This window comes from Halichoeres trimaculatus, unplaced genomic scaffold, assembly GCF_033239565.1.
Source record: "Halichoeres trimaculatus isolate MK-OKI-2021-1 unplaced genomic scaffold, fHalTri1.1 fHalTri1_scaffold_19, whole genome shotgun sequence".
NCBI classification, from domain to species: Eukaryota; Metazoa; Chordata; class Actinopteri; order Labriformes; family Labridae; genus Halichoeres; species Halichoeres trimaculatus.
In genome coordinates, this window is record NW_027437197.1 from 499,240 (window position 1) to 513,183 (window position 13,944).

The window sequence follows — 13,944 nt, forward strand, 5'->3', positions numbered from 1 at the left end:
GCTAAAGCTAGCTGTTAGCTTCTGTTAGCAGTATCCACGCTGACTCCTGTGTTTGTGTCTCCTCCCTGCAGCACATTTAGACCCAAACGGCCTGTCACCGAGGCACATCAAGAGCGACAGCGACGACGACGACCTGCCAAACGTCACCTTGGACAGCGTGAACGAGACCGGCTCCACCGCGCTGTCTATAGCCCGCGCTGTGCAAGAGTGAGTATCATCATCTGTGTCTCCTCCTGTGGGGTCTTTCTGAAGCTTCTGCTCCGTCAGCTCCAACAGCGCCGTTTCAGAGGTTTGGTGTCGGTTTAAAAACACCTGGAGCTTTTTGGTTGCTAGCAGCTAGCTCTGCATACACGCTCCCAGGTATTTGGAGCAGTCACACAGGCGTTTCAGGTTTAGAAGAAACTGTAACTTTGGAAAGTTTTGGAGCGTGGGGTTAAAGACTCTACTCCTCTCCGCCATCTTGGGTTGTCCAGAAATTGTGCTGGGGCTTTTATTTTGAAGTGTTCGTCATGTGTGATGTATTTGTTCCAGTCTATGCGGACCAAACTCTCTCTGTCCACCTGTCCTGTTGTTACCTGTTGTTACCTGTTGTGTATGAGCTGTAGGTGTTTGTGGTCTGAGAGACGTTAGATAGTTTCAGACTGAAGCGGTGAGGATGGAAAGGGTTTAATCAGAGATTTAAAGACTCTGAAACAAACGATGAACATGATTAAAGACGTTTGTGTGACTGTAAACCTGTGCTCGTGGCGTGGAGGGGTCAGTGGTGTTTCCTGGCGCTGCTCTCTGTGGGATGGATCATTATTTACATGTAAACTCTGAGAGGAGCCTGAAAGAGGGGACTCTCTGTGTGTCTGCTCTTCCATATCGACGTGTCTGTGTGGGCGAGCATCTATACGGCCGGGTGCATATGGCTCAGACACACTCAATGCCCCGCTCGGCCTACAGACATCACAGCTCCCGCGGTGCCAGTCCATCTGTGGTGAATGAAACAGGAAGTCAGAGGAACCCCGGCTCGGCTCGGCCCACAAACCCAGAGCAGGTCAGAACCAGTGGGCTCACTCTAAGACCCGGCAGACTTCCTCCAGACTCTGAGAGGAAAGTATCCAGGACTTAGTGAAATCCTGCTAATGAAGCCGCGGCGCTAAGACGGCCCCCGGTGTTTCCGTGGTAATGATTCAGCTTACAGGACGACCTTTGGTAGTTTCTGAGAGCCCGCTGTGTGAACATTCACAGCAACTCACTGAGCTGCTCTGCTCCGTGGAGCTGAGGAGGCCACAAGAGTCAACACGTAAACTGACCTTACTGTGAGTGGCCAGCAGGGGGCGTCGTTTCAGTGCTCTGCAGTGTCAGCTTTGTGATGCAGCTGCGTCTCCATGCTTTGCTCAAAGACGTCAGTTTGACCCATAGACTGTATACAGAGTGGACAGCATTACACGGTTTTCAAGCCAAAATCCCCCGTCACAGACATTGGCAGCCAGAGTCTGTGCAGTGGAGACTGTGAGGGATTCTGGGAGAATCTGAGTGGAGCTGGGTGACAAAAATAACAATTATGTTTTTTTCTTTTGAGAGTCTAATCACTTCCTGACTCTACCTCCAGACATATTTTACAACCCCCCAAAAAATACACAAGATCGTCAGCTGTCAATCATCGTTAAACGTGACGTAAAACCTCGTTTTTAACCTCTTATAACTAATGAAAACAAAACTTTTCAGAAAAAAGATGACTTGGATACAAGACAGCCAAATGATATCTTCAAATCACCACAACAATCAGACGTGAGAAACATTTCTACCAGGTGGATTCATTTGTTAAAGTTTGACCACAGCCCATCTGGAATGACTGGGGAGATGGATTTTTTAACCTATACTGCAGCCAGCCACCAGGGGGAGCAGTTTTTATGGAGACCTCACGTATAGCCAAGCAAGATGACATCCATTTTTGTTTTTACAGACCTAAAGGACTGTGTTCATACTGAGGTTTTATCTGACACAAAGTTTATGGTCCAGTTCTCGTGCCAGTCGAGCTGTTTGTGAGTTTTTATCAGAATCTGAATCAGGTTTTCTTGCCAACTTCATTTGACGTTGATGTATTGATGCTAACGGTTAACAAGGAAATAATCTGAAATTAGCGATTAATTAAATAATATAAAATTAAAATCTCTACACTGTAAAATATAATAAAATGTTTAAGATCAAAAATTTTAAAAAATATTTAAAAAAAAGAAAAATATTTTCAATCTCAACAGGAAGCAGGAAGACTCTGCTGCAGCTTAACTACGGTGCACCAGCAGGGACAAAATAGCACAAAATAAAAAAATATATACCTGGATTGGATTTGGATTAGCAGTTTAATACAAAAAAAATATCTGAGAGTTTTTTTAAACTCACTGACATTTTTTAAAATTCAACCACAAAGAGAAAAATGTCAAAATAAAACAAACGATTCTCAGAACACAACGTTATTTATTCTGATTACAGTTTTTACACCAAATCAAGTTTTAAACCCAAACTTTCTTTATGCAGAGGAGGAAAAAAGATGTGAAACTCTTTTTGGACTAAACGTGTACCCATAGATATCAGCTGTTTCTGTGTAAAAACATGAAAACAGTTTGTTTCTCCGTCATCCATCCTGTAGAAATCAGGTGTTTGTTACTCAGTGAAGTCTCTAAGGCCGGTTCACAAACTTCTTCAGTTTCCTTCCTCGCTCTGTGTTTGCAGCAGAGACACTCTCCCTCCCTTACACACACACACACACACACACACACACACGCTCGGTGGAGGACTCAGGTTTCTGTGCAGGTTATTGAAAGGGACAGGCGTGCCCCTGAGTGCCACACGTGGGCACCGGGCGGTCAGAGGAGAACAGAGGTTGGCAGGACCCAACCTTTGAGAGCCGAGCTTTCAGCACGCAGAGAAATCACCAGCCGGGCTGCAGCCGAGCGCTGCCAGGGCCTGCCCACACACTCACCGCTCTGTGCAGGGTGCAGACTGAGCCGTGGACGCTCTGCTCCTGTGTGTGTGTGAACACTGAGTGTGTGCACGTCTCTAACTATTAATCCCCCTGTGTGTGTGCGTCAGTGTGTGTGTGTGTGTGTTTGCACTGAATGCATGCACGTGTTTCTGCACAGTGGACAGAACAGCTGGTTCCTGAAGGAGGTCAGCCATTATCAACAGGAACACACACTCTCATGTTTGTCCGTGAAAAACAAAGCAGTCTGTAGTCTTCGTCGTGTACTCGCCGTTTTTTGGCCACGGAGACGAAGAACGAGCGCCGAGTGTTGACTCCACACATGTGACAGCAGCTGAAGAGCTGCTCTGAAACGTATCTGTCCTCTCTGTGCTCCTGTTTTCATTTTAAAGAGGTGTAGAGAGCAGCGCTGTGTGAGTCAGCTCCACATTTACACCAGCAGCCAACCAGAGAGCGGCGAGCAGCGAGCGGCTCAGGGCGAAGGCGAGGGCGAGGGATGGGTCCACCTGCAGCTCCCCGTCCAGGTATCCATGTATAAATAAATGAGAGGGAACGACACAGAGACTCAGAGGGACGCAGGCAGAGAGGCAGAGAGTGTCATGTGCTCCTCGCCACCTCCTCCATATTCATGCGTTACCCTGGGGACGGCGAGGGGCTATTGTGGGAGAGCACGAGTGAAAGAGGGGGAGACAGTTACACTGAGAGGCACTGAAGGTGTGTGTGTGTGTGTGTGTGCAGCTCTCAGGGTGTGTGTCTCTGAGTGTGTGTGTGTGTTGGACGCTCGTCTCTGCTGAAGCCTGGCTGGTCCCCAAAGACCTGAGGGCCACGGAGCAGAGCAGGTGGAGGAGGGGGGGTTAGGATCCTCAGACAGGTACAGGAATGCCCAGCAGGCTGTCTTCCAGTGCACACACACTCACACACACACTCACACTCACACACTTCCTGTTTTCCTGAGAAACCCTCTGTAGCTGTCGGTGTGTGTCGGAGCGGTCAGACTCTGATTCTGTGTTTCTTTGACGAGATGGAAAATATGTTAGCGACACACACACACACACACACACACACACACACACACACACACACACACACAGCAGAGCTCTCTGAGCTCCTCTCTGTTAGTTTATGAAGGCGTGGCTCTTTCTCTCAGTTCGCCCGTCTGTGACCTCTGACCTCTACGTCACATGACCTGCAGAAACACAACAACAGGACAGACTGTCCTCAGTTGATTCAGTGTCCAGGACAGATTTCCCAGCATGCACTGGGAGGTGGAGCAGCAGCTCTGTCCTCTTTGTTCTGGTTTCTTCCTCTTTTTAAAACCTTTATGTCTCTTCCTGTTTGGAGCCTGTCGTTACTTCCTGTGGCTCATTTGTCGGATGTTGACACTAAACTGTTTTAAAGTGGTGTTTCTTTTTTGTTTCTTAATGAACGCCACGCTAAAGGATTTAACATGTTAACAGACAGGACATTTCTTTCAGACATTTCTTTTCTAGTTGACACTTATTATTATAATTATTTTAATTGTTATTATCATTATCATCATTATTATTATTATTATTATTATTATTATTATTATTATTATTATTATTAATTTTACTATCCAATTTGCTTTTGTCCTAATTTGATTCTTTTTGTGATTTTTTTTGGTGCCTATTTGATTTAAATTGCATTTCTTAAAAATTTCAGATTTTTTTTATTGTTAGTTCACGTCTCTAACACCAGACCTCATGAAAAACATTTTGCCCCCTGCAGAAACGTTTTTACAGCCCAGCTCATAAACAAAAAAAACAAACACGAAGAATTTAAATCTGAACAAAAGCTGATTTTTGTAAAGTAAAAAAAAAGGAAATTTAAAAACCCTACAACAAAAATGTCCTGATACTGTGTGTCAATTTTTATTCCCCCACCTTTATTTATTTTATTTTTCTATTTATACATATTCTTGAATGTTTGCATTGTACTTTTTTTTCTGCTGCTGTGACTGAATTTCCTTTCAAGAATTGATAAAGTAGACTTTATTCTATTCTATTCTGTTCTATTTCTATCCTTATGTATTGATATCATGTCACAGCCAAACGTGTGTTATCTGTTGTGATGTGTTGTGTTGTTTCTTCTCATGTCATATCGTCATGTTGCATCATGTCGTATCCCATCATGCATTGCGTCGTGTCATGTCATGTCGTGTTGTGTCTTGTGGTGCAGCAGCTCTGGTCTGATCTGAACCTGTTGTTGGTCCGTCCCCCTGATGAAGTTTTTTCTTTGACACAATGTGAAATATGTGACAACTTCCTGTAATAACTTCCTGTAACCATGACGACCTCTCTGAGATGTTACTGTAACGCCTGGAACATGGCGGTGTGACCCGGGTCGCTGTGGATCAGGTCCACTCAGAGCGGCCTGTGGTCTGACCTGGTCCCCCTGCAGGGCTGTGTCAGGGTCTGAAGCTCCGGTTGGTGGTTTATCTGAGTCCTGCTCTGAGGGTTTACACTCGCAGTCAGCTGAAGGTAAAAATAGAAACTCTGCTCGTAGCTTCTTCAGCCGACCAGGAGCGAGGAAACATCTCACCCACAGAGAGGCTCAGATCCTCAGATCCAGATCACGCCGAGGGAGGAGGAGGTTTACCTTTCAAAATAAAATACCTGGAGCTTACCGAGGCCCAGAGGAGAAACATCACAATATTTAATCAGTAGGTTTACAATCAGAGTTCAGGATGAGATTGATCCTCATTGTAATAATAATAATAATAATCTGACCTAAATAAATCAAAAATTAATTCCCTTCATTTTAAAAAAAAAATTCTTATTTCCTCAGAGAGATGATAACGTTTCTCTTTGTGAGTTTTTAAAGAGTTTGACCGTCCTGTTTCTCTGAGGACAAATAAAAACTTTTATTTTAACTGAAACCAGAGAGAAACCGTCTGCTCCTGAAGCAGAGCAGCAGCAGTGAGCGCTGTTTGTTGGAGTGAGGAGGATTAACTCTGATGAGTAAGTCGTCGTCACTCGCTGCTCGTTTTCTGAAGCTCCTGACGATCCCAGAGTCAGAGCGGCGATGATGTCAGAGCGACGATGATGTAATAGCATAAATATCCTCCTCATCTGCTCAGTGTCTGAGCTCAGAGTGTTTCCACTGTAAATCCTGCTGCTCCACACACACACACACACACACACACACACACACACACACACACACACACACACACTTCAGTTTTACGATCTTTTCTCTCTAAGTGAAGTTTGGCTTCATGTTTCAGAGCTGGATCAGTTTTTAGAGGAAGTGGAGGAAGCAGTTACAGTTTGCTTCCTATCTGACCTGTGATGTCATTTCCTGTCCAGCCTGGCTCTGGCTCTGGTCCAGGATCAACAGGTGATGTTGATGTTTGTGTTTCTCTGTTTCTCTGCTGCTGCGTGTTGGGATCATTGCGTGCAGATTTCTGCATCTGCTTCTGACAGATCAGGCCTCACACACACACACACACACACACACACACACACACACACACATACACACACACACACTCACACACACAGGAAGTGGGTTAGTGTGTGTGTGTAGGACAGGGTTCACTGCAGGGCCTCTGTTCCTCTTTAAATCTCTTTAACAGGTCTGAAGCTCTGCTCTCTCCTCCTGTTCGTACCTGTGTGTGTGTGTGTGTGTGTGTGTGTGTGTGTGTGTGTGTGTGTGTGTGTGTGTGTGTGTGTGTGTGTGTGTGGTCCTGTGTCTGTGTGAAAGGCGCTCACCCTTTCACACAGACTCAGATGGTGGTGAGACTTGAACCATGAACCAGACGTGACCGTGGACCGCGGCGGCGGCCCCGCCCTCCTCTCGTCCTTCCTGCAGCGTTCAGAGAAGTGACGCCTCGCTGCATTTACACCAACCACAGATGTGGTGCTGAGATGACACACACACACACACACACACACACACACTGAGCTGCCGGCTGTCTGTCTGAAGTCATTAATCTCAGCGGTATTGATCAGAAATCGGAGGAAACGTCGTCTCCGGGAGTCGTTAATGAGTCGTTAAACTCGTCAAATCCAGAAATTAAACTCCTGATAGATGAATGAACACTCGGAGCAGGAAGAGGAGACGCTCTCTCAGCTTCATCCTTACAGCAGCGCTGCACTGCCACCTGCTGGCTGAGCCGCTGCACTGCATCCCCTCGTACTGTGTCTCATGTTTACAGTGCAGCGCTTCATAAGTCATCGTGGAGGAATTTCACAGTTTCACATCAACAGGAAACTAACTCTGAAGTCTTTAGCTTCACCACAGAGACCCACAAAGATCCACAGAGACCCACAGAGACCCACAGAGATCATTTCCGTGTTGACTCTGCCTCCTTCCTGTTGGAGCGTCTGACAGCGTATGACTGAGTCTGAACGGGATTATTTGTTTTTATTTGTTGCTGATGAGCGTTTAGCGTAGCATTCTGTGCAGTCAGAGTGTGACAGAGTCAGGTCATGTGACTCCTTAAAGTGGGAGCAGCAGAAACTGTCTGCAGGGAGCAGAGGTTCACAGACTGTGGAGCAACCGACGCCTTCACCATCATCAGTGTTTGTAAACTGCTCTAACTCCTCCCCTCTGTCTCCTCCTCTCTGTCTCCTCCTCTCTGTCTCCTCCTCTCTGTCTCCTCCTCTCTGTCTCCTCCTTCTTCAGCCCCTTGTCCCCGTTCAGTATTGAAGGCCTACGGCGCCCCCGCAGGTCAGAGTCCCCGGACTCCAAGAAGAGGAGGATCCACAGATGTGACTTCGAGGGCTGCAATAAGGTCTACACCAAAAGCTCCCATCTCAAAGCACACCGGAGGACGCACACAGGTCAGAGCCCAGGCACACTCTGAGGGCGTTTGTTTTCTGACCTCTTTCTGCAGTAAGGTCAAAGGTCGCACAGATATTCAGTCATAGACAAACACATGAGAGAAGATTTAGGAATATACCTGTTGATGTCTGTTTCTACCTGAATCCCTCACACCATCAGAGGAACGTGTTGATCAGTGCAGACGCTTTAAAAACATCAACACATGGACAAACTGTTCATGACGCTGCACTCAGAGACAGAGGTGGGACAGTAAAACCTGCCCTGACCTCAATCAGTTTTTATTATGTTAAGGTTAGTCTCCAGTACAGACTATGAATTATGTGCCATCACTTAACGAAAAGAATAAATAAATAAACAATAGAAAAAGTATAAACATGCTTGCACATTTTTTTTGTTTTGTTTGTTTTTTTATTTATCATTATTTTATTTTATTTTATTTTTTATTTTATTTTATTTTTTATCTTTTATTTTTTTCATTTTAATTTTATTTCTTTTATTTTTTCATTTTCATTAATTTTATTTTTTTATTTTAATGTATTTTATCTCTTATTTTAATTTATTTTATTTTTTGTTTTCATATATTTTATGTTTTATTTTTTTTAATTTTCTTATTATTTTCTTCTTATTATTATTGTTATTTTTTTTATTTGTTTTTTTTTTTTAACAATCTCTGAAACTGAAAAAAGGAGCAGCTGAGGGTTGTTTTTGCCTGTCCTGTAAATTCCAATTTCCAAAAATTAATCAACCCAGAATGTCAGTAAAACAAATAAGAAAAAAAATTGTGACAAAATTTATCTTCTAATTATTTTTCTAATTCATTTTACAGTTGGTCATTTTTCATTGTAATCCTTAATTATTTTTATTTTTTGAATTTTTCTTGAAACTCAACAGAGATTTACACATTTTAACTCATTAAGTCTGCTCCATAACTTAACCCCCCCAACAAAAAAATAAAAAAATAAAAAAACACACCTGTATTTAACCTAAGTTTCCAGTTAACCTCTTTCAAAGACACCAAACCCCCTCAATTATTATTATTTTTTTCCTAATTAAATTTTATTTTAATACAGTTGGGCAGCCTTTTATTTTTTGCTAGAAATATTATTTCTGATGTTTTTAAGTTTGCAATATCTAAGAGTTTTAAGGTCCAAGACTCTGTAAATATTTAGTACTTTCACAACAGGAAGTTTTATTTATTAATTAAATAATTTTTTTCTGTAGTTTAGCTGTAGGATCTATATATGATGTTTATGCATTCCCCCAAACTCAACTTATTGTGACATTAATGGAAATATGAAATATGACTTTAGTCCAAAGAGACTCAGAACCAGACCAGGATCCATGAAGAGTCTGGACCCTCCCTCACAGCCTCAGGCCTCAGTCTGAGCCTGACAGTGACTCTGAGTTTGTGTTAAACATGTGATCTGTGTCTGTGTGTGTTTGTGTGACGCTGCTCTCTGTCGCCCTCTGCAGGGGAAAAGCCATACAAATGCACCTGGGACGGCTGCACGTGGAAGTTTGCGCGCTCCGACGAGCTGACGAGGCATTACAGGAAACACACGGGGGTGAAGCCCTTCAAGTGCGCAGACTGTGACCGCAGCTTCTCCAGATCCGACCACCTGGCCCTGCACCGGCGGAGACACATGCTGGTCTGAGTCAGATGGCGAGGGGAGGTCCACGGGAGAGGAGGAGACACACACACACACCACACACACTCACACACAGGCAGCCGGGGGAGCGGGATCTCCCTGTGAATGTTTGTCAGCTGGCCTGGACGCACACACTCTTACACACACACACACACACTCACACACACACACTCTCTCTGTCTCTCTCTGGTGGCGTGGCGAGGGGCGGAGATGGAGGCGTGCACGGGGCGCGTGCAGCACAGAACAGGGTCACTTCTGGATCCTCTTTGGGCTGGAAGGAAAAGACGGCAGGATCTGTTTTTGTCATTGTTTGGAGTTTATTAGGGAGCTGTGTCAGCGGCGGCGGCGGCTGTGTCAGCGGCGGCGGCGGCTGTGTCAGCGGCGGCGGCGGCTGTGTCAGTGGCGGCGGCGGCTGTGTCAGCGGCACTGTTTGTAAATGTTTCACTCTGATTTTTAACGAACTCACGCTCTGGACTGAAGACGCAGCTCTCCTCTTTCCTTTTTAAAGCATCATAATGTGAAAGACCCTGGAGCAGAGGAGGAGTTTCAGTGCCTCCCTGTGAGTCCGGACTCAACCAGCAGAGGGCGCCGTTTCCCCACACATGGTCTCCTCAGCATGCCGGAGCCCTCTGTCAGCCCGAGGCCGCCGCAGAGGAGCACAGAGGGCTGGACTTTCACCGCCACCGTCTCTGGACGACAATAAAGACATGAAACACGGATCCACCTCATCCACGGTCCAGAACTCATCCCTTCATCCCAGGAACCGGACTGTGATGTCATCACACCAGCAGCACGCCACATCTCATGGTTTCTTTGCGTTCAGAAAGCGTTTCTTCTGACTCAGTCTGTGGTGGGTTTCGTGCTGTGATTAGCAATCAGTAAAGTGCAATCTTAAGGATTACTCTTCTTTCCGTTCGTTCTGTTTTTGATTTTCTCTGATGCCTGCTCTTTGCTCATGTTTGGACACACACCCTCATGTACAGAGACACAATCAGAGGAGAAGCCCAGTATGTGAAACACAGAGGCACCTTACAGACTCACCCTCTCCTCCTCCTCCTCGTTTCTCCCTCCGCGCTCAGAGGAAACTTTGCTTTGTGTGTTTTTTTCTTGCACGGACCAGAAGCTGAGGTCTGTCAGCTGCAGTGTTAAACCAGGAGAGCAATACGCACAGAGCCACCAGGGAGGAGGAGCAGGAGCCTCCTCTGGGTCTGCAGGGTGACAGCTCAGAGCTCTGACAGCAGGAGGAGGAGGAGGAGGAGGAGGAGGAGGAGGTGTGTGTGTGTGTTCAGGTTTCTGAAACAGGAGGATTCAAACGCACATGTTCACAGATTTTAGTCATAAAAACACTTTTCAGATACCCCCCCTGCTTCCTGTCCTGATCCTCCACGCACGGCCTGAGTGAGGCGCCGCTCAGAGGATCCTCTCCGTGCTTCACGGCGCGGCTAAATGCATTTATTGGAGCCAAGCCAGAGAAATATGGCCGCCTCTCAGTTAACAGCACCTTGAAAATCACACACACACCTGCACACTTCTATTAACACCCTCCTTTTTGTAAAGCAGTGGAATCCACACACACACTCACACACACACTCACACACACACGCGTGGTCTGTGGCAGCCCTGTTGGTCTTTATTTATGTATCCTGTCTGTGCACGCGTCATCACGCCGCTCGTATTATCACAGCAGAAAAAAAAAGCTATCAGCACCTTGTTTGTTTGATTCCTCTGACTTTATCTCAGATTATAGAGAAATGATCCTCCTATTTTATCAGCGCCATGTTTGAGAGCGTTTATCAGCGAGGGGCGCTTCATCCTGACATTTTCCTCCTTTTCTTCTGTACAAAGCATCTTTTCAAATGTTGTAATATATATAATGTGATAGTGAAGATTATTACAAAGATCTACAGCCTGTATATACGTTGGAAAAATAGGGCTTTTGATTCGTAGATGCAGGAAATACATTTATACATGTAAAGTCTTTTTTCAGAGACTGTAATTTATCTAATTTGATATACAGTGACATGGGGCTAACGGTGTTTCATGGTGTAAATGATCGTTTGTGACGTTTGCTTTGGTTCCTTCAGTTCATGATCCAATCATTTGATCCAAAGGCTGAACCAGTGTTTGTAGAAAACAATATTTATACCCGCTGATACGGTACCCGCTCCTCCACCGCCCTGTGTCTCTATTTTGATAAACCCCAGAGCAGAAATTCTCCTGACCAAGCACATATCAGCAGCACGGCGGTCTCTGCGGGCGCCATGTGGCGTTGCATGCCTTAAGACGCCACTTTCTCTAAATTTGAAGAGAGCGTGACCTCGTGGTCGCCCCGGCTGTGTTCGGTTTCCCTCCAGCATCTCTTTCTTCATTTCCAGGCATAATTTTGTAACGGTAACCAGGGTCAAAGTTATGCAATAATAATAATAATAATAATAATAATAATAATAAAGAATAGTGCCTCATATTGCAAACTTGTAATATCAGCTGCTGCGTGCAGGCTTCAGATTTCAGCATGTGTGCTCAAATTACGACAATTCAAATGGGAAACCATGATTTTTTATGTTTTTGGAAAAAGCACAACGTTATGCAAGTCGGACCTCCAACGTTTCTTTCTTCGCACTGAGCCTTACGCCATCAGACGCAGCATCCTCCCATATCACCTCACAGGCTGTTTTAGAGCTCGCGTTCTTACTTTGCTTGCAATAAGTCACTTCCTGTGGGCGTCCACGCCTCGGCCTCCCGACGCCTCGGCTCCTCGGCGCGATGGGGGAGGAGCCTCCAGGAGCCAATCGTCCTGCGGCTGTGGATAATGAAACTGATCTTACACTCTCTATTGGTTCAATATCTCTTTTACTTTCTGTGTTAACATCTGCTTTTTGAGATTTCAGTAGTGAAGCCAATGCCTATGTTTGAAGTTTGCTGATATTACGTACAGTAATTGTTGTTCCTGTATTTATGTAAAGTGAGTGTAGTGTAAATATATTCAGATCTTTTCATTCTTATGGCTAAAAAAGACAGAAAAAGAAAAAACCTTGTGATATTTCTCGGCATCGCTTCAAAAGGGAGATTCTGCTCATGATTTCCACTTCTGTAAAAGAAATTTTTCACCTGATATTTTTCAGAAACAACAGGTGTCCTTTTCTTCGGTTGCAACTTTTCTTTTCTTCAGAGTTGTTTGAGTATCCAGTCAGTGTTTTTGCCTTTTCTCTGTATTTTTCATATGGATGGAGCTGTGAAATTTAAACTAAGTTCAAACATATACATGTATATCAATATGAATGGAGGCATGAAGGTTAATAAAGTTGCATTTTGTATGTAAGACGCTGTGTGGAGCTGCTCCCTGTCTCTGACTCAGACTGAGGCTGGAGCTGGTTCGGACGCCACCGAGTCCTCCGGGTCCTCTGAGTCCTGGACTCTCATTCTCTGGCCTCCAGAAACCGGATCCCAGGATCAGAGCATGTTTCACGTTATCAGAGATGATCCACACAGAGGCTCAGAGACTGACCCCGGACAAAACCTTCAGACACTTTAGTTTTACCTTTTTATGATCAGCTGACAGCTCCACAGGAGTCACGTCTTTAGCTCAGACTGCTTTTACTTTTCAGTCTTTGAGGCGTTAGTCTGTGCAGAAAAAAAAGGATTAAAAAAAACTTCAGGATCTCCAGGAAATTTAAAAAATAAAAATAAGAAAAAGAAAAAAAAAAATTTTCCCCAATTTTTTGCTGTTTTCAAAACAAGGTGTTATTTTTTCTGCTCAGCTACAGGACATTGAAATCAAAACTGAGGATATGGTCACTACAAAATAATGAAAAAAAAATTGAAATAATTTGTCAGCAGTTTATCATATTCTATTTTATTCTTATAATAATAATAATTATTATTATTATTGTTTTAATATTTTAGTCTTTTCTTGGTCTAAACAGGTCGTTTGATCAAATCAAATCTGAGAATAAAGATTTCTAAAAAAAAAAAAAAAGTAAAAACAAAATAAAAGGAGTTCCTACGGAGCCTCTAAAGGGACAAAAGTAAGTAAAATATGTTCTTGTGCACAAGAAACAGATATATTTCTTTATTTTTTCTGCCTATGTCCCTTCAGAGGCTCCGTAGGTATCCCCTTTTTATTATTATTATTTTTTTAATCAAAACTAAAAGTTTTAATTTGGTCTTCACAGCTACAGTTTGGTAAAATCAAACCTAAGGATAAAAGTATCTCTAAGAAATATTGATAAAAATAAAATTACAAAATAAATAAAAATAAATAAAAGTGGTACCCCTTGTGTTTTTTTTTAATTTTATTTTTTTAAGTTTTAAGGTTTTCTTTTGTCTGTGTGGCTCAAGTCTAATTAAATCAAACCTCATTAATGATTAAAAAAACTCCAAAAGATTAAAAAAAAAAACAAAAAAAAACAGTGGTACCCCGTTTGTTTTAGTTCCTTTCATGGACAGCCCGTCTGGATCTGGATGAATGTTTCTTCCATCCAGTAAAGGATCACGATGATAACAATAACAAGGGTCCAA

General features: G+C 43.8%; 1 protein-coding gene across 2 annotated transcripts in view; it reads left to right on the plus strand.

Moving 5' to 3' along the window:
• Positions 1-12,722, plus strand: part of klf12b (Kruppel like factor 12b) — a 46,596-nt gene extending 33,874 nt beyond the window's left edge. For both annotated transcript variants that reach the window (XM_074694921.1, XM_074694920.1), the window contains exons 4-6: positions 72-207; positions 7,619-7,776; positions 9,251-12,722. In XM_074694921.1, the coding sequence (XP_074551022.1) occupies positions 72-207; positions 7,619-7,776; positions 9,251-9,432 (476 nt within the window). In that variant the 3' untranslated portion in view covers positions 9,433-12,722. The remainder of the gene's footprint in view (positions 1-71; positions 208-7,618; positions 7,777-9,250) is intronic.
• Positions 12,723-13,944: the final 1,222 nt, after the last annotated feature.